The sequence below is a fragment of the Diabrotica virgifera genome, chromosome 5 (genome assembly GCF_917563875.1).
Source record: "Diabrotica virgifera virgifera chromosome 5, PGI_DIABVI_V3a".
Lineage (NCBI taxonomy): Eukaryota > Metazoa > Arthropoda > Insecta > Coleoptera > Chrysomelidae > Diabrotica > Diabrotica virgifera.
The window spans coordinates 77,403,932-77,428,267 of record NC_065447.1 but is presented as its reverse complement, the minus strand read 5'-3'; the positions used below and the strand labels follow the sequence as shown (position 1 = coordinate 77,428,267).

General features: G+C 33.4%; 1 protein-coding gene across 1 annotated transcript in view; it reads right to left on the bottom strand.

Annotated features, from left to right (window-relative positions):
* Positions 1-24,336, bottom strand: part of LOC114337621 (probable JmjC domain-containing histone demethylation protein 2C) — a 1,249,253-nt gene that overhangs the window by 718,432 nt on the left and 506,485 nt on the right. Inside the window, exon 2 of the mRNA XM_050650161.1 lies at positions 10,316-10,477. Coding sequence (XP_050506118.1) covers positions 10,316-10,477 — 162 coding nt within the window. The remainder of the gene's footprint in view (positions 1-10,315; positions 10,478-24,336) is intronic.

Here is a 24,336-nt window from a genome sequence, read left to right as displayed (position 1 = left end):
TAAAGGAGCTCTTCAACCTTTGCCTCTTAATAACAGTCAGATCAGTACCGTTGATTCTGTAAAATTTCTTGGTATTTTTTTTAGACAGCAACGTCAAATGGTCCCTTCATATCGATTCGTTAAGTAAGAAACTCGCCTCAGCTTGCTATGCAATAAGATATGTCTCAAGTGAACTCAATTTAGCATCTTCTAAAATAACATATTTTTCGTTGTTCGAGTCTTATCTTCGATATGGTCTTCCATTTTGGGGTTCTAGTACAGCTGCTCAACAAAAGTATCCAGCTCGATATTTGGCAGTATTTATTTTAAGAAAATAAAAAAACAGGTCAATTTTTTATCTAAGGGGACACATTTTTACGGTACAAACATCTGTCATTTGTCAACTCCCTCCCTTCCATTTCCCCCACCACTTATTTTTAAATAGAGGGGTCGTGTGATAGCTCATTTGAAAGGTTATTCAATTCTCTATTCATTAATATTAACATTGACATAAACATTTATACAGGGTGTCCAAGAAAAAATATTTTGAATTTAATTAATTGCCACAAAAAGAAGAATGTATGTAATTTATTTAATTCAAAATATATTCTACTGCTGTCACAAAACAGAAAAAAATGTTTTTTGATAAATAGACACTGTTTTTCGCTCAATTTCAATGTTCAAGCTTCCACCCATCTGCCTCTTGGTAGGTTGAATATTAAATTTAAGCAACAAACAATGTTTATTTATCAAATAAACATTTTTGTATGTTTTTTGTCAGCAGTAGAATGTTTTTTGAGTTAAATAAATTACATACATTCTTCTTTTTGTGTCAATTAATTAAATTTAAAATAATTTTTCTTGGACACCCTGTATAAATGTTTATGTCAATGTTGATATTACTGAATAGAGAATTGAATAACCTTTCAAATGAGCTATCACACGACCCCTATTCCCTATTAAAAAATACGGGGTGGGGAAGTGGAAGGGAGGGAGTTGACAAATGACAGATGTTTGTACCGTAAAAATGTGTCCCCCTTGGATAAAAAATTGACCTGTTTTTTTATTTTCTTAAAATCTAATAAATACTGCCAAATATCGAGGTGGATACTTTTGTTTGGCCCACTCTGTATATTCTAGAAACGGTGTGTTTAATTCGTAAACACCTTCATGTCTTTCCAGCAAGGCCCAATAATCTTTACTCCACCAGAAATTGAATCTTTGACATTTATTTACCGATTCCATCCACTGAGTTAGTAAAGAAATCTATATTATATTCCGCAAAGAAACTGTACAACCATCTCCCGTTACAACTTAAATCTGCAACATCTTTCCCAAAGTTCCGTAAAATGACAAAAACATATCTATCTAAAAGACTATACTATTCAATAGAAGAATTTCTTAATGAATAACTAAGAAAACTGGGTTTAATACGCAGTAGCATAAACTTGTCAGTTCCTTATGTTGTATTTTATTTTATTTGTTGTAAGTCTATGAATTAGAAATAATTGATGGATTCGACCGTTACTTCATGGAAGTTCATTTTATCTCACAATAAAACACTGAAAAACGTTTGTTTCTCTATACTTCCACAACATTTATTACAACTATGTTATTACTACAGTTGTTTCGGCAAAGTGCCTTTTTCAAGTGATATATTTTACTACTACTACTACATTGTTTGATTTGCTTGTCTTGATAATGTTAAGAAGAAATGCGTACAATGTGCTTCCCCGTTTAGGATTTTGTCCTCTTCAGGGTTTGTGGTGAATGTTTAGTGTTGGCAGCAAAAGCAAACAGTCCGAAAAACACACTGGGGCAAGCGCTGTGTCCTGGTGTTCTTGGATCCTTGGTTATGCCGGACGGTGGTGTCCAGAAGGCTAAGAAGTCAACAGAGAAGAAAGTTTGATGGATTGTTGTTGGTTCCATAGACATTTACGTGTACTGTCCGTGCTTTGCTCTCGACCAATCTCCCTAGAAACCATTGTACAACGACAGGCGAACCTGCGTCCCTCGTCGGCGGTCAGGAGGTGGCTTTGAGCGCAGCGTGGACAGTGAGCGTTCGAGTGGAGAAAATAGTTGCGGCTATTTTCTTGGGACGAACAGGTATAATTGTGCAATGAAGTTGGGAAACCGCAAAAAACCAACTTCTCCCTGTTCGGGGCATATATTTTACAATGTGTTTGCCTTTTTAAGTCTTTAACTGAAGAGGTTGAGGAGTGGGGAGCTGTTTGTCTCGAGTTGGTCATTCAGAATTATATCTGTATTTTTCAATTTATTAATTTCCATTGATTCTAAAAGTGATAGCTTAAGGCCTTTATTTTGAATATCACTTTTAGAATCAATGGAAATTAATAAATTGAAAAATACAGATATAATTCTGAATGACCAACTCGAGACAAACAGCTCCCCACTCCTCAACCTCTTCAGTTAAAGACTTAAAAAGGCAAACACATTGTAAAATATATCACTTGAGAAAGGCACTTTGCCGAAACAGCTGTAGTAATAACATAGTTGTAATAAATTTTGTGGAAGTATAGAAAAACAAACGTTTTTCAGTGCTTTATTGTGAGATAATTAGAAATAACATGTTCTTTTTGCGTCTTCTTTGTTAAGACTAGTTGGTTCCATACTTTATCTTAACTCCGTATGTTTTCGTATCACTCTCACCTAGGCCTTACAATACAATCATTTTTTATGTATGTAAGTACTATAATAGTGATCTTAATGCTGTCAAATATTTTGATTAAGTTTATAATTAGATCGATTGTATATTGGTGGTAAAGTAAGAAGTAATTTCATTCGTAACAAACAGTATTTTCTCATATAAAGTGAATAATGAACAGAATAAACATCAATTCCTCATTTTTCTATGTCCTTTGGAATTATTAAATGAGTTACGAGCATGTAATACCGTGAGTCAAACTTGTTTGTTTGAATTGCATCGATGATGGAAATAAATCGTGGAAGACTTCTGAAGTAGGCGGCACAATGATGGGAAGATAGATTAATCATATTGTGATTGGCGGCGAAATAATGTACGTTTTGATTTATATTTGGCAGGAAATATTGATAGAGGTACGCTATCATTTTTTATCGTTTAATATCGTTTTATTGCTAATGAGTCATCATGTTGTTTATCAAATACCCATATTAAATGATGGAATTAAATAAAACAATTCTATCAAATTAATTATTCACATAGTGGTATTCCTGTTTATTAAAAAAAATAATTTATGTCTTTATGGATATTTGCTCCAAGTAATGCAGTCTCATAATACGAAGTCTACGAACAAACCCGTAATCAAAAGTAATAACAACTAACAACGGTAATAATAAATTATTATTACGCTGGACAAGGTATTTCCTACAGGAATAAGTCATGTAACAGGTTGTATAGTCCAGGAACCGAAGCTATTCACCTCGCAATTTTTACAGAATGGATCGATTTGCTTGAAGATTTGAGAATAAGTAGTGGATAGTCCAAGGATCAAAATCTATATGATGCCGAAAGGCGCTTTTACCAAGGGGGTGGTTGCCACGGAAATTTTTTATTATATTTTGACTACAAAAGTTGGTAAAAACATTTATTCTAAACTAAAAATGTTCTATACATTTTTTTGATAAAATTAATAGTTTTCGACTTATTCGCTATCGAAAGTGTTAGTTTTATATCGAAAAAATCAAAGTTTTTCGATAATAATCATTTACGATTCACTCATTTTTTGCCGTAGAAAAATTTTTTTCAAACCAACTTCTTCGGAATTAAATATCCTACAATTTCATCGTTAAACATTTTTTCGTATCTCTGATGCTAATCTTTCTATTCTGAAGAAAATGGCATTTCTTACCAAACTACAAAAATTTGTTATTCAGTTTTAACTCCAGTTTTTAAAAAAATAATCATTCTAAGCCAGTCAAACTTCTAGAATCTCTTATTAATACATAAATAAAGAAGAATGAATAAGGCCAATGGCTAAAAATACCGCTAACTTACATTATTATGCTTCCAATTGGATTTCTCCTTTTTTTTCAAAAAAATATATTGATTTTTTAACCGTAACTTTTTTATTTTTTATCTTAGAAAGTTTCGTAAAAAAGAATTTTGTAGGTTTTTACAAGATATATAAGCCTATTAATATTAAATCTTTTTAAAATCCTCAGTCGCAAAAAGAGGTGACTTTGAAAGGGTTGGTAAAGGTGGTTTTTGAATGTTATTACAAGTTTTAATTATCAGTAGCTCACTCAATTTTTGCCGTAGAAAAAATTTTTGCAAACTAGGTTCTTGGGAATTAAATAAACTACAATTTCATATTTAAACATTTTTTCGTATCTCTGATGCTAATCTGTCTATTCTGAAGAAAAGGCCAGTCTTTTCCAAACTACAAAAATTCGTTATTCGCTTTTAACTTTATTTTTTTAAAAACTAATCATTATAAGCCGGTCAAACTTCTAGAACCTATTAATAATACATAAATAAAGAAGACCAAATAAGTTCAATGACTAATAATTTTAAATGGGGTGGTGATTAGGAGGTGGCTTCCGATCACTTTTTCGCTGAAAAAAATAGGGACTGACATTCTTTTTATTATAAGTCACTTAATTTTTGAGCTGGAGACTTTTTTATTCCCGGAGATAGATATTTTTAAATACTTTAAATTAGTTTTAACAAGTTATCCTCGAAAAATTCATAGTTTTCCCGTCTTTTGACTTTGAAACTACAATATTTAGCATTTGACGAAGACGATCTAACACATATAATAAAGTATAGCTCGATTACTATTGGTCTTAAAGAATATTTAAAAAACGGTTTTGTTTATTTTTTCAAAAGGTACATTTGAGTTATTAGCAGAATACTGATTAAAAACATTGATTTTTGAAGTTATACTTCTTTACCGGCGATAGAGGGTAAATTTTTATATGGGAAACCTAGCGACCGGGCGCATGCGCAATATAACTTTGTTCTGATTGGATGTTCAAATGACATGTCAAAAATTATTCAATATGGTGGCTGTGGCACAGCTGTAGTTAGATTATTTATGGTTGTTGCGTTTTAAAATTTGTGTGAAAAGAAACAACAAACAAAAGTTAGTTAATAGTTATACTGCCTTTTTAAATAGTTTTCATATACCTATATTTTTGGACTTTTGGACTATTTTGGACAAGGAAAACTCATTCTAATTTGGTAAGTACCTAGTTTTTATTATAATCATATTGTAATTATACAGGGTGTAACAAAAATACAGGTCATAAATTTAATCACATATTCTGGGACCAAAAATAGTTCGATTGAACCTAACTTACCTTAGTACAAATGTGCACATAAAAAAAGTTATAGCCCTTTGAAGTTACAAAATAAAAATCGACTTTTTCCAATATATCGAAATCTGTTAGAGATATTTTATTGAAAATGAACATGTGGCATTCTTATGGCAGGAACATCTTACAGAAAAATTATAGTGAAATTTGTTTACCCCATAAAAATTTTATGGGGGTTTTGTTTCCGTAAACCCCCTCAAACTTTTGCGTACGTTCCAATTAAATTATTATTGTGGTACCATTAGTTATATTCTATATTTTTAAAACTTTTTTGGCTCTTAGTATTTTTTCGATAAGGCACTTTTTATCGAGTTGCGGCTTCTTTTTTAATATGTTTACATTAAAATTTTATGGGGGTTTTGTTCCTTTAAACCCCCCAAATGTTTGTGTACGTTCCAATTATACTATTACTGCAATACCATTAGTTAAACACAGTGTTTTTAAAACTTTTTTGCCTCTTTGTATTTTTTTGATAAGGCACCTTTTATCGAGATGTGGCTTCTTATTTAATATGGTTCAAAATATACCAAAAAATATAAATCATAAATAAATTTTCATATTATTACTAAGTCTCCATAATCGTACTTAACCATATACAAATATGTGGTGGATTTGAAAATATTCAAAATATCTCGATAAAGCTCGACTTTTCGAAAAAGTACTAAGAGGCAAAAAAGTTTTTAAAACATTGTGTTTAACTAATGGTACTACAAGAGTAATTAAATTGGAACGTAGACAAAAGTTTGGGGGGGTTTAAAGGAGCATAACCCCCATAAAATTTGTATAGGGCGTTTAAATTTCACTATAATTTGATTTTTCAGATACTACTGCCATAAGAATGACATATGTCCATTTTCAATAAAATATCTCTAACAGATTTCGATATATTGGAAAAAATCGATTTTTATTTTGTAACTTCAAAGGGCTATAACTTTTTTTATGTGCACATTTGTACTAAGGTAAGTTAGGTTCAATCGAACTATTTTTGGTCCCAGAATATGTGATTAAATTTATGACCTGTATTTTTGTTACACCCTGTACATTTGGATTAGGTTGAAATACATACATTTATTTTCTCAAGAATGCGGATTTTAGAGAGAAATCCCAAATTAGGTTCGATTTTTATTTTTAAATTATGATTTTTGGTGTAGATTTATTTATCTAGTAGGTATGTAATGCTTTGATTTACATACTTAATTTGATTACCAACAAAAGTTCTACCAATCTTCATCTAATATATTGTTTTCTTACTGTTTTGTTATATTTTTATATTTTCTTCCACAAAATTTAAACTACATAATTTTCAAAACAATTGTCAAACAGTAAAACGTTCAGTTACCGTATTTTTCCAAATGATAAATAATGTGCGATTGGACGAGTGAGTCTACGCTTCGATTACGAGTCAAAGCGGCACGAAATTCAAGGGTTCAATTCCCGATGCAAGTTTTATTTTTTTATTTTTTTATGCATATTATGATTGTAAGTATATTTGTTATATAATTTTTTTTTTCAGCAAATGCGTATTTAAAATGTTTGCCAACAATTATTATCGTCCAGAAATCATTTTTTCTTTGTGGCATTTTTCAATGTGTTTGTGTGCGTTTTATTCTTTTATTTTTTTAAATTTTTGGTATAGTCTTAAAAATCACATAATATGTAGCAGAAGTATAACTTCTTACGTGCGTACAAAGTACACACACATTCTTGTTTGATATAAAACCAACTTTCGATAGCGAATAAATCGAAAACTATTAATTTTATCAAAAAAATGTATAGAACGTTTCACCCCCGTGAGAATAATACTAAAGAAAAATTTAAAATAATAATCAAAAATAGCGGAATCCGTTAATCTCTCCTCGAAAAAATCAGCTATGAAAATGAGCATAATCTTTTATATCCCTAACTTTTGACGAGCAGTTTACTAGACCACATAAAGGGAAAGAAATACGTCAGGTAGAAAAGTCATCACAATGTTGAACAGCATTTTGTGGGACCAATCCATCAGCAAAGAAAACAAAAAGAGGATATGAGACTATAGTGAGAAGTATCACTCTATACAGTACTGGACAAATACCAAAGGAAATACTAAAATGGCAATCAGAAGAAAAGAGACAACGAGGTGATCGAGAAAAAGTTGGAGCGAAAGAATAGATAAAGAGTTGTGAGAAAGAAACATAGAAGAGGATCTATAGAACAAACAGACGAAGTGGCGATTGGAAGTCGTAAAACGGCGGAGAATGTTATTATTATTATAAAATGACATGTAGTAGTATGTCGATTCGCTAATCTGAGACACAACTGTCTACACTACAATCACAATAAAAATGCACCATATATAGGGTGACCAAATCATAAAAGTGAAAAAACGGGACACATCCAAGGAGCAGTAGCGCACCTAGAACACTTTTGTATCATAAAATCCATAAAAGGACAAATTCATAAAATAAAAGAATTTTACAAAAACGTCAGAGCAATAATAAATACGACCAGCATTAAAACAAGAGCACTAAAAAACGAACAGGAGAAACCGTATTTTAGACAAACAGATAAGCAGAATATGAGAAGAATATTACGAAAAAATGCTATACTTATTACAAATTACAAAAGGCAAAAAACATATGGAATGAATAGAAATCCGCTAAGAAGCAAGACTCTAAGTAAGAGAACAAAGATTAACCTATAATGTATAAGACCTTAATAAGACCTTTTGTTACATATGGGATTGAAACAACGATGATTAACAAGAAAGAGGAATATATCCTTCTGAAATTTGAAAGAAAAATAATAATGAGAACAGTGCTGGACCAGAACATAACAAGAGCGGGAGAAATATAAATGAAAACAAATGTCCAAATTGAAGAATAATTAAAGATAGAAAATATAGATAGTCAGATAGATAAAATCAACCCTACGTAAATACGGGACATTTAGGCCTCCCGAGAGAGTTCTTCGGGACCCCGGGACAAATCGTTAAAAAACGGGACAATCCCGTTTTTACGGGACGTTTGGTCACCCTAACCATATAGAAATAAACAAACCAAGACACGTTGAATGTTCGAGGAGCACTCCCAATCCCAAATCATGATTTGGGAGTGCTCCTCGTGCTTGTTTATTTCTAGTGAATCTTTATTGTGATTGTAGTGTAGACAGTTGTTGTGCCTCAGATTAGCGAATCGACTATAGTAGTATTTTCTAGTAACACATATATGTCCATACTTTTCCAGTTAGACAAGGCGAAAACGGTGGGTTCGTTGGGAAAAATATTCCCATGAGATTTTTTTTGCATTATTACATTCGTGAGACATCCCAAAATAAAGTTCAAAAAGTCGCCCACGTGAGAAGTGGGCCAAATTTTTTTTTAACAATTTTTTTTAATCAAATTGCAAAAATCAATATTTTTGGCCCGGACAATTCTTTGGTAGGTTTTTTGGACCATTCTGGATAAAAAAGGTCTCTTATAATTTTTTACTCTAAAGTTGATCGTTTTCGAGTTATAAGCAATTTAAAATTGAAAAATTTAAACATTAAACGAAAAATGGCGATTTTCAAGGCTTAATAACTCAGTTAAAAGTTATTATTATGAAAGTCAGAAAGTGACTAAATCAAAGTTTAATGCAAGATCCCGAAGAAATTTTTGTCATTATTTTATTACTAAGCTGTTATTTTTAAGTAATAATATTGAGCGCCATGCACGTGATAGCCGGCCGTAAATGCTGAGTGCGAGAGAGAAGCCACTCCGGCAGTCCAATTGTGCATCTTACTTGCACTCACATTTACGGCCGCCTACCACGTGCATGGCGCTCAATATTATTACTTAAAAATAACAGCTTAGTAATAAAATAATGACAAAAATTTCTTCGGGATCTTGTAGGGGGGGCATTAAACTTTGATCTGGTCACTTTCTGACTTTCATAATAATAACTTTTAACCGAGTTATTAAGCCTTGAAAATCGCCATTTTTCGTTTTTTTTTTCAATTTTAAATTGCTTAAACTCGAAAACAATCAACTTTAGAGAAAAATTATAACAGACATTTTTTATCCAGAATGGTCCAAAAAACCTACAAAAATATTGTCCGGGCCAAAAATGTTGATTTTTGCAATTTGATTAAAATTTTTTTTTTAATTTGGCCCACTTTTCACGTGGGCGACTTCTTGAATCTTATTCTGGGATGTCTCACGAATGTAATTATGCCAAAAAATCTCATGGGAATATTTTTCCCAACGAACCCGCCGTTTTCGCCTTGTCTAAGTGGTATCGTCTGATAAAACTGTTTTTTTTTATGTAAGTAGTACATAATATTTGAACAACATCGGCATTTGTTATTTTTGGAACCGTTTGAACTCTTCGTTAATCTACTAAACGAGGTAGTATGGTCCCATTTAAATATTTATACCTACCTCAACACAGAACAGAGTAATTCATAATTAACCCAGAAAACCAATATTTAATATTGAATGCAAGAATTTACATTATTCACCAACATGACACATTGACATTAATCTAAATAAAAAAAGAATGTGTGTGTACCTACTTTGTACGCACGTAAGAAGTTATACTTCTATGAAGTGATTTCAACGAAATAAATATACTTTAAACATTTTATTTTTATTTTATTTAAATATTAAACTGATTTTAATGCTTACCACTTTCCAAAAATAAAAAAAAGAATAGGAATGGTCCTCCGGATTTGAACCCAAGACCTCTCGATCTCTAGCCGAATGCTATACCAATAACGCTACGAGCTCTATATTTACATATCTAGTCTCGGAAATAATGACAATTCACGGTAACAAACAGACGAAGTGAAGTATAATAAATATAAATATTTTAATACATAATACTTATCTTACTCCCGAGGAAAACAAATTCAAAGACACAAAAATTATAATAAATATATTTAGGTACCTACTAAAAACATGCCTGTGTGCGCATGCGCGCAGAATAATAAAAATTCACTCTCAATCGCGCCTAAAGCAGTATTACTTCAAAAAAGATTTAACGTAAAATTAACTCACCAGCGATGGCCACAGCACTGATCCATGTGAAGGGGAAAATGGATCCCTGCGGTGTGCCCATACCAACACTTGCTCGACCATAAACAGATGGAATAGCCCATCTTTATGTGGACATATCCATTCACGTCTCTGCCATTCAACGTCGTCATATTCAACTAAAATCTGAAATAATAAAAACATCAATGTATGTATAATTTTAACTAGAATTGTACAGATATAATTTATTAAGAATACATATATTAGAACATAAATCACATTTTTTAACAATCAAATACATCGTAACATTTTTTTTTGTAATTTAACTTTCATTAGTAATAATAATAGAAACATCATATTATTTATTGTGTGCTCTAAAATAAAAAGTTAATCTACTAATATTTTGAATGTTCAGTTTGTTGCTTCCTTGAATGTTCCTCTGTCTGTATGGTTTTCCCTTTGGTCTCAACTGATTGTCGTAGGTTTGATTATATTTAATGTCTCCATCCAGCGTCGATTTCTTATTATATAACTGTATAAAACTAGCATGATGGAGCTCACCAATATGAGCTTTAGATCCTCATTAATTTGTGGTCTTTGGAAGGTACGGCGAAAGAAATGAACGAGGGCAATGACTGCTCAACTTCTTACACCAGGAAAATTTATCCATGATGAACTCTTTTTCGATAAAAAGCCTGATGGTAGTGTCAAAAATGAGATAGATTTTATCATAACGAATAGAAAAGAAATAATTAACGATGTTGAAGTACTTAACAAATTTTCGATAGGAAGCGACCACATATTAATCCGAGCAAGGATACAATTAAATGTCAACTTGGAAAGAACAAAGATGATCTTCAAAACACGAAAGAAGAAATGGATTCCCCCAGAAAACAACGACCTCTGTGAAGATATACTAACCAGACGTATACTAGACTTATAAAACGAAATAGAAGACATCGAACTAGCAAATAATCTCATAACGAAGGCACTAAAAGAAACCGAAAGGGAGTGTTGCCCGACGGTCGTGACCCATAAAGAAACATTAAACCAAAATACCAAAGAGTTAATAAGTAAAAGAAGACAACTGACGGAAAAGTACGACTTCAACTACACAACACTGAAGAAATTAAACAAAGATGTCCACCGATCAATCCGAAAACACATAAGAGAAAACAATACAAGAGAAATAACACAAATAATTCAAGAAAACAAAAGTTTAAAAGTTTTGCGGCGAAATACGAATAACATTGGCAACAAAAATATGTACAGAATAAGAAACAAAACAAAGACAACAACATTGCTACGGATAGAGCCGAAATCCTTAAGATTGTCGAATCGTTTTATCGCGAAATGTATGAGAGCACCAGCGCAAGGCAATATCGGCCCCTGCCCAAAATTACAAACCAGGGATCAGAATTAATGCCAGAAGTAACACCATAAAAGTTAAAAAGACACTTTCAGAAATGAAAAATAATAAATCCCCTGGCGATGACGGAGTAGTGATCGAGGCAATCAAACAAGATGGAAATAAAATTATCCAGGTTTTGGTCAAACTTTTCACCGAATGCATTTACCAAGCAAAACCCCTTCTCAATGGAACAATGCAGTCATTGTTTTATTGCACAAGAAAGGTGACATAACAGATCTAAAAACTACCGTCCTATCAGTCTGCTATCACACATATATAAACTTTTCACAAAAATTATCAAAAAAAGACTGGAGGCTAAGTTAGACTTCTATCAGAATAGAGAACAAGCTGGGTTTAGATCCGGATATAACACTAACGACCACTTACTGGTAATAAAAAAACTTGATAGAGAAGTCGGCGGAATACAACAAACCATTGGCACTGATATTCGTGGACTACGAGAGAGCGTTCGATACCATAAACCACCAGAAAATGTTAAAAGCATTGACAGAATGCCGAATAGACCATCGCTACACTAACATGATAAAATATATCTACCACAATGCAACGGCTAGCGTGATCAACAAACTAATAAATTCTGTATGCATCGAGTACGGCAAGGAGACACCATCTCACCAAAGCTGTTCACAACCCTTTCAGAACACACTTTTAAGAAGGCAGATCTGAACGAATATGGTATCAATATAAATGGAGAGAAGCTCAGTCATGATGCAATGATGCAATAATAATGTTGAACAAGTTATATCAAGCTTCCTTAGAGGTCGGACTAAAGATTAACATCAACAAGACGCAAATAATGACTAATCTGGTGCTAAATCGTAATATTGTTGTTGATGGAATGGATATTGAACAGACTGCATCTTATAAGTCCTTGGCTTGGGACATGAAATTCGGTTGGGAAGAGATAACCAGACGTGCGAGCTCCCACGTCGCATAGGATTAGCCTGGGCAGCGTTTGGTAAACTGAGCTATGTATTTAAATCGTACTTACCCATAGGCCTGAAAAGGAAAATCTTTGACCAGTGTGTATTGCCTGTAGTCACTTATGGAGCGGAAACATTAACACTCACAAAAAAGGTAGTGAACAAGATTCGCATAACTCAGAGGGCGATGGAGCGCCAGATGTTGGGTGTCTCCCTGAGGGACCGAATCCTAAACGAAGAAATATGTCGTAGAACAAAAATTCGCCGTCGAAAAAATCGCGTCGCTCAAGTGGAACTGGGCAGGACACATCGCCAGATTGTCAGACAACCGATGGACAAAACGTAATGTCGAGTATAGGCCACGAGAAGAAGCACTACGGAGCAGAGGACGACCAGATGGGCTGACGATCTGAAGATTGTCGGCAGCTTGATGCAAGCCGCATAAAACAGAAAAATATGGAAAGAGCTGAGGGAGACCTAGGTCCAGCAGTGGACGAGTACGGGTTGATGATGATTTCAATGGTTTACAAACATTAAGAGCTGAAAATTGAACAGATTGTACATGATAATCTATATTTTATGGTCCAATCTATGGATTGAATAGGCAGTGAAATAATAAAGTAATGACCCTTTAAAATAATGGAAAATCACGAAAAAATAAATTGATTGATTGGTCGACTGTAGAACATTTTTACGTAACATTGATGCTCTTTTTCCAGATTGACTGGGGTAATATAATATATAGTATGTGAAGATTTTGAGATAATATTATTATCTCAAAATCTTCACATACTCTCACTGGGAACTTTTTTATTATTGATTGCCCACCACAGAAACCAGGAAGAACTTTTCGAAAAAGAAAAAACTTTCTCAAGATCAATGAATACCATGCCTATGAGTATGTATTTATCTTTCTTTCGTCAATGGTTTCTACCTAACATGAATGAAAGTTTTATTCAAAAATTAAACGTATGAACTCAAATCTTCCTCGTATAATTAAATTTTAATATCACATTTCGGATTAAGTATTCCGTAGTCGTATTACTCGTATTTCCTGTAGAATAATCTTAACAGGCCATTAATACCGCCTAATGTTTCAAAACTTAATCCGTCTACTTGAAATTCTGTCTTTATATTCTGTATCGACTTTCATTCGACCTTCAGAAAGACATTTGGAGCAGCAGTGTCAACCGGATAGATGCATATTCTCGCTGCAGTCAATTTATGCAAGAAGCCAATAACAATAACGACCGGATTTCTCGTGAGTTGTTTTCTTGCTCTCTCATTCTCTTTCTCTTTCACTTGATAATATACGCTGGTCGGCTAGCTCAGCTGAATGATCGGCTGAATTCTATGAATAATTCATAGGTGGTGGCTAATCGACGATATAACGTGATATTAATTACAGTCGGAAAAATAAAAGAATACCCATGAACGAACATATAAAACACGCTGCATTTTTCTGTCACCGTATCACAAAGGAAATTGTCCAGTGCAAGTACGTGTAACAATAATTATTACATGTACTTTCGCTGGCCAATTTTTTGTGTGACACGGTGACAGGAAAATACAGCGTGTTTTGTATGTTCGTTCATGGGTATTCTTTTATTTTTCCGACTGTAAATGATATTATATCGAAGATGTTCATACAAGCTTAAATAGTGACATGTTATGTACGGACCTAAAGACACAATCTATTCTCCGAGCTTTTTACCTTTACAGGTATAGCTGGTATATATTTATCTATGTACATATACCTAAACACATAAATTTGAATGGTAAAGACGCAAAATTGTGTTAGTTATTACACCATTATTTTATAACTTAAGAACGGCTGGACCGATTTTCTAATAATAGTTTTTATCATTGGCAACTTTCAAAGGATATCTTTCAATCCTCTAGCAGCTATATTCTTTTAATACAGTCATATCTGGAAAATATAACTTTTAGAGTTAAACACAAAAGCAATATTCAGAACTATGACCAGTCAAAGCCGGAATCCCATGGGGAAGTGCTAGAATTGCTAGACCTAGTCTGTAGGTTGGCTCAAACTCACCTTTTAAACTTGTATGATACTGAGAAATGTATAAATGTCAGTTTAAACTCGTACAATGAACATAGCCAAGCCAGTGAAGTGCGCAATAATTAATTGAGTCATAAAATTGATTTACACTTGGGCACTTGCTACAGACAGAGCGGCTAGTTTATTTTTAGCCCACTATTTGTTATGTAGAGTAACAAACTCCATGATTTTGGAATTTCGCAGGCTTTGCAACACGTGTTATAGTGTTGCAAGATTCAGTTTTTTGCTCCTTGGCCTAGATGCTTTATTTGTTCACTGCATATATCATCCACACCTGCAGCTTGATTCGGTTGAAAACGATAGTGATTGGGAGATGACAATAGCTGAAGCAATTGTTTCCAGTCAGACAAAACTGGAAACTGTTCCTCCAAGTCAGACACGCTATCATTTCTACTTAATCTGTGGACCTTCATCTGGAATCTGTGTGATTTCTACTTAATCTTTAAGAAAACTCGAGGCCTTCGAAATGTGGTGTTACAGCGGCATTTTAAGAATTTCATGGGTGGATCGTGTGACTAATGTTGAGGTACTACGACATAAACCTTGATTACACGTAACGAGTATTGTAGCGAGACAGTGTTCTCGGCCGGGTGCTCGTTTGGTACAAGGTTTGTTCCAACTAGCGGTCAAACCAGTTAGAAACTATCAGAGAATAGTTGACCAGCGCGAGTAGAGGAGATAGCACTGATGACTGTAGTATGTTCTTGCACTGACCAACTGTTTGCTGACGATTTCTGACTAGTTTGACTGTTGGTTGGAACAGACCTATAAACATACTAACGAGTACTTGGCCGAGCACTCGACCCAGTCATATGGCGAGACAGTCACTCGAATCTTGTTCTATTTACTAGGCCGAGTCTTCGACCTCCCACCCTTCAATCGTATACTCGCCAACCTACCCAGTATGTGTGAGTGTATCGTGGGTATGTGTAAACAACACACGCTGTGTAACTGTGCACATTACCACTTTATCAGAGGAGACGACTTGTGTTAATCAATGTGATTTGTGATTCTCAAAAATAGCTAACAAATGGAACTCAGATAGGACAATAAAGTTTAGTTCAGTTGTATAAGTCACACCCGTGCTTATGAAATTTCAAATCTTTGGAGTATAAAAATAAACAAAAACGTGATGCAGCATATGTATCGATTGTAGAAGAAATAAATATTGTTGGTTTTAAAACTTAAGAAGTCAAATAAAATAAAAAATTTAAATTCGATATATAGACAAGAAATAAAAAAATCAATGAATCGAAGAAGTCGGGAGCAGTGAGATTTGGTCTTCTTAAAATCCATTGTCTATACTTCTATAGTCTATAGTCCAAAGAAGCCTATCTCCTTCTCATAATATAATATATTATGATATTATAAGATATTATCCGTCAATTCTTGTATAAGCAGTGGTATAAGTCGTTTGATATATTTTTTTCCACCTACCTCTACCGAAAGTATACTTTTCCGGACCTGATTGTAGGGAGCAAAGTTGTACTTTTCCTCCCTAGGGAGGAAAAGTAAAAGTGACGTCATGGTATTTCATTCATGAAATGTAACTTATTGACGCCCTGTACAATATCTATTTTCTATTACGTAAGTTTCTATACATTTTAATGTTTATTTATAAAACACTCTGTATTTTGCAGAATGGTAAAAAACAGTAAATTGTTATTTTGATTTAACAATGTTTACATTATTAATTTGACTTATATTTGACAGTTGATAGTTATATTTTACGTACTTGTTAGTTTTAGTTCTAATAAATTTTGTTGGTTAGTTACATAAATAAACTAAGTAAAAATGAAAAAATGACTTGTTATTTGAGGAAGGTGGAAAAACCATATGTATAACATGGGAGTAAAGTGCCTTTTCCTCCCTTGAATGATTACTGCCCTCCGCTACGCGTCGGGCAGTAAACTTCATTCTCGGGAGGAAAAGTAGCACTTTCCTCCCTTGTTATACAAATAGCTATAATGTTAGCTTTATGATCCATAAGTACACTACTCCTTGTTTTTGTGAATCGAAACTAAACTAACTCGCTTCCAAATTCAAAAATTGCCAAATACGTATAAACCATCTCTCGCCCTCACCACTGTCTCGGCCTAGTAACAGTTTGCTGTCTCGCCACTGTACTCGTTACGTGTAATCAAGCCAGTAGAGTGGACAAGGAATGTGAGATTATTAACACATTCAAAGAGCGCAAATTAGAATATCTCTGCCACGTTATGAAGAATGAACAGAGATACGGCTTGCTGCAAACCATTCTTCAGGACAAGGTAATTGGAAAGAGAGGACCAGACAGAAGAAGAATATCTTGGCTTCAAAACCTGAGAAAGTGGTTCAATATAGCTACAACCGGACTATTCCGAACAGCAGCAAGTAAAGGATCCGGAAAGGATAGGCACCGTAAGAAGAAGAATCTGTGGAACAAGTACAATGTACAAGTACGATGACATTTTACATCGAATTGGTGTCAGTTCAGAAATCCCAATCTAGAAATTTTTTTTTAATGGCATGGACTTTATGTCAATCAGCAAGTCACAACATGACTACTATATCAAGAAGCATGAATATCTAAAGACTTCAAGTCCATAAAATATCAATAACTAAGGAAAATTAGTTCAGTAGCTGTTGAGACGTAATTTAAGTACTGAAATTAAAAGATGGTACAAAGCTAAGGTAAGGCTAATTATAGCCTCCTTTCAACATCATAGGTGTGTTCAAAAACGATCTAAACAAATTTAATAACAATAACAATAATATAAGAATAATAATATAAGAATAATAATAAACAAGACGGTGAGGTCTTCAAAGTTCCATGGCAAGTTTTGTTTTGTTTTTATCTTCCGCGGCTCCCTACTCAATTCGAAAGCTGCCTTTCAAAAGTTATTGAGGAGATAAAATGAGGAATTAAAATGGTTACTGAGCAGATAAAAATCCCATAGTAAATCACGAGGAAAAAACCAGGAAAAAACCTGATAACCCTATCCCGACATGGTAAGTATTTAATTTAGTCTTACATTTAGTTTGCTTACAAAATTAACACCAAACTTTGATTTTATATGTATGTTATTTTAAAATATAAATGATCTATCCTCGATATATTATTGACTTAGTAATCGTTGTAACGTAGTAGTTTCTTTCTACTGATTTTCTTTTTTAATATGGGCAAATATAGTCTAGGCGCCAGAGGGGTCACCGTGTCCTTTTCAATTCTGATGGACAAACTCAACGGTTTCTTATGGATTTTTGGCTGCTGATTACGAATTTTGAGGGTGGATTTCGATCCGAGTGGTCAAAAAATTGTTATAAACAATTTAATTAAAATAGGAAATGGTTGAATGCTCGAATATATGAAATTTACGGAAATTAAAGGCAGATATCGAGCACTGAGTTTATTTAATTATGCCCAAGTATACTTTCGCTATCTAGAGCATCTTCAGGGGCATTTCGTCAATAAAAAGAAGGTATTATCCTCGAATGTCATCTAATAAGATAGTTTGGTGGCAACTTAAATTAACATATAAATACACACTTAACAAAGGACAAAACAGATAAATTTGAGTGCCTGGTAAGATTCTACATTTTTGCAAGAATTCATTCTTCTTTGCAAGAATTCATTTTTCATTTTGCTTCCATCTTGCAAAAATGTAGAATCTTACCAGGCACTCAAATTTATCTGTTTTGTCCTTTGTTAAGTGTGTATTTATATGTTAATTTAAGTTGCCACCAAACTATCTTATTAGATGACATTCGAGGATAATACCTTCTTTTTATTGACGAAATGCCCCTGAAGATGCTCTAGATAGCGAAAGTATACTTGGGCAAGATTAAATAAACTCAGTGCTCGATATCTGCCTTTTATTTCCGTAAACAATTTAATTGTTTATAAATTGTCTATAAGGCTCTGGCTCATAAACTAAAAAAAAAATTAAAAAAATGTCTCAATTTTGTTCAAAATTTGTTCCTTAATAAAAAACGTAGAAAAAAACGTTGACTAAACTTAAATTGAATAATTACAACTCAAGATATTGTAAAATTAGTGCACAATGTAAATTGAAAATTGCAAAATAAGTATTTTTCGAAGCTTTGTCGATCGTAACTCAGCTTCTACGCATGCAAATGAGCCACAGAAGGTCTCATTTTAAAGATTAATTAATAGGTTTCCAATTGTTAAATTACTTTATATTTATTTATTTTAAAGTTATACTCGTTTGAAGTTATAATTTTCCTAAAAAAAATTGTACATTAATTTGTTTATAAGGGTTTCAAGCAAATTTGAGCTATAAACACTTATACTTTAATTAACAATAATGATAGAAGAACTTAAAAGGAACAATCTGAGCTTACGAAAATCTTCGTAGGTTTATTTTTGGCCAAGATATCGATATTTTAATGGCGCGCTATGAGGCGCAAGATCGGCTCACAGTCAAGTAAGTATTTTTCGACGCTTTATTGATCGTAGCTCGGCTCCTACGCATGCAAATGAGCTTCACAAGATCTTATTTTAAAGCTTAATTAATAGACTTCTAAACAAAGTTTGTCGAATTACGTTAACTTCATTTATTTTAAAGTTATACTGGTTTGAATTTTTTTATAATTTTCTTAAAAAATTTGTACATTAATTTGTTTATAAGGGCTTTTAGTAAATTTTAGCAATAAACATTTATACTTTAATTAATACTAATAATAGAAGAACTCAAAAGGAATATTTTGATCTTAGGAAAGTGTTGGTAGGTTTATTTTTGGCCAAGATATCGATAATTTAATAGCACGCTCTGAGGCTCAAGATCGGCTCATAGTCAAGTAATATCACGGTAAAGACACCGATCGACCACTCTCGTGTTACACTATTTTGTTCAGGAGGCCTTGCCTCTTCTTAACATGTCTATTACCAACTTATTACTCTTATTACTTAACCAATTCTGTCTATTTCTAACAATATAGTCATTGTTTCTTATGGTAAGGGAGCCCAAGCGGGGATTTTGGCAGTTACTCGAGCGCGTCAGATTATCATATGGGGAGAAACCTGGTGCCCTGCAGATGTACCTCTACCATATATTAGCTCTTAACACAGGGGAGTTCGTTAAGGGGGGCCCGAAAAAAAAATCTATTCTTAAAAATACTCGAAATTGTCAGATTAAGATAAGGTAAGTTAAGAACATGCAAAAGAGTGTATATTTAAAAAATCTGACGATTTGAGCCGGGCGGAAGGAAATGGGTGAGTCCCAAAGTTTCACAAAAAAAAGCGAATAATTCGCGAAATGAACGTTAGATCGAAAAACTAAAAAATACGTGTTCAATATTTTTCAAAAATCTTTCGAATGATAACAAACATGACCCCCCACGGAGAGGGGTGGGGGTAAATTTAAAATTTTAAATACAAATCCCGCGATATTTAGCAAAATAAACATTAGATCGAAAAACTGCAAAATACACTTAATCAATATTTTTGAAAAATCTATCGAATTGTACCAAACACGACCTCCCACGGAGGTGGGGTGGGGGTTACTTTAAAATCTTAAATAGGAGCCCCAAATTCCAGATTTCTATTCTTTACATAAAAATAAGCAACTTTTATTCGAAACATTTTTTCAAATTATGGATAGATGGCGCCATAATCTAAAAAAACGATTGTTGGAAATGGAAAATTAAATTAAAAATGGAAAGTCCCCACTAAAATGGAAAACTTTACTTAACTTTTTTTGGTTTTAGGACCTACTCTGCACAACCCAATAGGTCCCCAAAGCGCTCGAGTGACTGCACATTTAGCATACTTCGCTCCCCTACTATGAATAGTGATATTGATTTGTTGCAATAATGAATAATTTAACTGATAAAGAATTGTGTATTATATGTCAAAATAATATCAACATCAAAGTATCTTCTACTGAAAACGGTTGTGCACGTATAATTGAAGCAGATATAAATGCAGATATGCAAAATATATCTAATATGCACATGTAAAAAAGCTGAGATTCCCTATATATCTCGATGCAAATACATGAAAGAAAATGTTTGTAAAAATAGTATTAATAAATAATATCAACTTACTTTTTAGTTATATTTCTGAAATATTTGTTTTTATTGTTTTTTTTCTCATTTAGTACAAAAAATAGAAGACAAGGTAAATAAAATGAAAGATGATACGAGGTACAGTATGATGATTTAACTATAAGAATTATATGTTAAAATTTTATTAGGATCTTCAAAACTGAAAAATGAAGATAACGTATATATACATAGAAATTATAATTTGTATCGAGAAGTTAACGCGTGAACCTTTACGCTGCGTGTCGATCATGCGCCTCATAGCGCGCCATTAAAATATCGATATCTTGGCCAAAAATAAACTTACGGACATTTTCATAAGCTCAAATTGTTCCTTTTGAGTTTTTTTATCATTATTGTTAATTAAAGTATAAATGTTTATAGCTCAAATTTGCTTGAAATCCTTATAAACAAATTAATGTACAATTTTTTAAAGAAAATTATAACTTCAAAGGGGCATAACTTTAAAACAGATGAAGATAACGTAATTTAACAAACTGTGTTTGAAAGTCTATTAATTAAGCTATAAAATGAGACCTTTTAAGGCTCATTTGCCTGCGTAGAAGCCGAGTTACGATCGATAAAGCTTCGAAAAATACTAATTTTTCAATTTGCAATTTGCATTGTGATCTAATTTTATAATATCTTCAGTTATAATTGTTGGATTTAGGGCCGGTTGGTCGAACGCTAATCAACATTGATCACTATCAAATATTTAATTACTGTCACAACTGTCAATGTCAACTTTGGTTGGGTTGCTGAAAACATAGTTAATTATAATTATGAGATTAGTTAGTCAATTAACATAACAATTATTAACATAATTGATTAACTAATTTCATAATTGTCATCAATAATTATGTTTTCGGCAACCCAACCAAAGTTGACATTGACAGTTGTGACAGTAATTAAGTATTTTGATAGTGATCAATGTTGATTAGCGTTCGAACAACCGGCCCTTAAGTTTAGTAAACGTTTTTTTCTTCGTTTTTTATTAAGGAACAAATTTTATTTGAAACATTTTTTATCATCTCTTAGTTTATGAGCCAGAGCCTTATAAACAATTTGTAAACAATTAAATTGTTTATAACAATTTTTTGACCACTCGGATCGAAATCCACCCTCGAAATTTGTAATCAGCAGCCAAAAATCCATAAAAAACCGTTGAGTTTGTCCATCAGAATTGAAAAGGACACGGTGACCTCTATTTGGCGCCTAGACTAATATGGGTAACCAGATCCTACTGCATTCTGCCGACAAATTTGCGACGCAATTGGTTTCATAATTAGAGCCGTTTCTTTATTATTTTTTATGGGGGAGGTGGAGGAGATCAAAGACACGTGTTCATGTGTAGATTACTATAATCCGTATCGAAGACTCAAAGACACTACTTTTTATTTAATGGAGCATCCTGTAACGCTGAATAATCAGCAGAATTAAATAATCCACTGCCAGAATTATATACGCTTTACATGTGCATACTGAAACAAAAAGACCTTTCACTACCTAATATTGCAAATATATGGTAATTAAATGCGGGAACGGTATTTTGATGAGGATTGTATTTAAATGGGACCAGTTTTAAAGTTTAGATATGGATTTGGGGGTGACTGTACGATGATGAAATTAATTTTGATACACTTGTTTCACAGCCAGTAAAACCAGTTTTTTTCTTGTAATGAAATTTTCAATCCGAGGTTTAAATAGAAAAAATATTCAATTGGCAAACATACATATCATTGATGAACTAGAACTAGAGGAAGGAAGGTTACCTTTTTTATTTATTACTTATTTATTAGTATTTTCTTCATCCCTGTATAATAATTGCTTAAATATTTAATGAATCAAATATTTGCAATGTAATTTTTTTTTAAATTACCATTAAGATCTACACAACCCTGGAGGATGTAGGGTTATACGTTATACGTGTAATTACATGGACGAGTCTAAAACTGCAGAAAGGTCGGGTGTAACCAGAGAAGGTTCCCATTGTTTTCATTCTGGTGGGATGTAGAATAGCATTATGTTGTTTTGTATGCCATTAGTGTGAAAAGTTAGTCTTTTTGCTAGCAGTTGCCGCTAGGGCATCTATGCCATTTCGTTCGTTGCAATGCGGGACTGCACGCTGGGGTTTGTTTTGGTTGGATCAGAGAGAGCAGCATATGTGCCTCCTGATGAGAGACTAATAAGTTTCGAAACCGGTAGAGGTGCTTGCTGCACTCTCTGATTGGACTAGAATATGGTTTGGCTGTATTTTCGTTTTGCAACGAAATTGAAAATGGTAATTCATTTTTGATTTACATTTACTCTGATTGGAGTACGAAGGGAACCACTCTCGTTGGAACTTTACCGCGCTGAGCAGATGGGACGTGAATTGTAAATTGTAGAATTCCCTCATCTTCCTTAGTCTCAGCATCCGTATGGCTTGCAAATTGTAGAAGCCTCGGAGGTGTAACCAGAGAAGGTTCCCATTGTTTTCATTCTGGTGGGATGTAGAATAGCATTATGTTGTCTTGTATGCCATTGGAGTGAAAACTTAGTCTTTTTGCTAGCAGTTGCCGCTAGGTCATCTAGGCCATTTCGTTCGTTGCAATCCGGGACTGCACGCTGGGGTTTGTTTTTAGTTGGATCAGAGATGTGTGCCTCCTGATGAGAGGCTAATAAGTTTCGAAACCGGTAGAGGTGTTTGCTGTACTCTCTGATTGGACTAGAATATGGTTCGGCTGTATTTTCGTTTTGCAACGAAATTGAAAATGGTTATTCATTTTTTATTTACATTTACTCTGATTGGAATACGAAGGGCACTATTCTAGTGGCACTAGTTTAAAAAGACTAAAACTTAGTCTTTTTAAAAATTTGTATTCCACTAGGAGAATATACCACTTTATTCTAGACAGAGGTTACTACCATTTTGCATTGGGCAAGAAAAATTAACAAGAGGACTTTTGAACTCAATGGAATATGTAGGTAGGTACAGCTAGTCAAGCGGCTATGGGGGCTGTCAGGAGACTAAGGTAGTCTTTACTAGTATGAGGATGCCGAGAAGAATCCAGTACACTGACGAAACATAAGTGTCACGTTAGTATGGATACCAGGTGATCGGGGACTACACGGTAATGAAAGAGCCAATGAACTTGTTAGAAGTGAATCAGTTACAAAATACTACGATCCAGAGAAGGTTTTAGGAATGCCAAAAAGTTCTGTCTACGACCGGAAAAAATCCTGGATCTGAACATAACGCAACTGCCATTGGAAAAGTAAACTTGATCAAGCACATGGCAATATGTATATTGAACAAACATGAACTAATAGGGCTAAAGTACTGGGTAAGTAAATCAAACCGAAATTAGCTTAGAATCATAAGAGACATATTTTGAATAACTTCCTTTGAAGATGACATCGGTCATAGGAGGCAAACACTGTTTTGTAAACTATCAACTAACTACCAAGAAAATGTGATAACATCCACTAGACCTATACAAGCTTGTACAAGATTCCACAATTCCGGAATACGTTTAATGAATATATGGAAGGTCTAGAATAAAACAATTGGCCTTAAGTA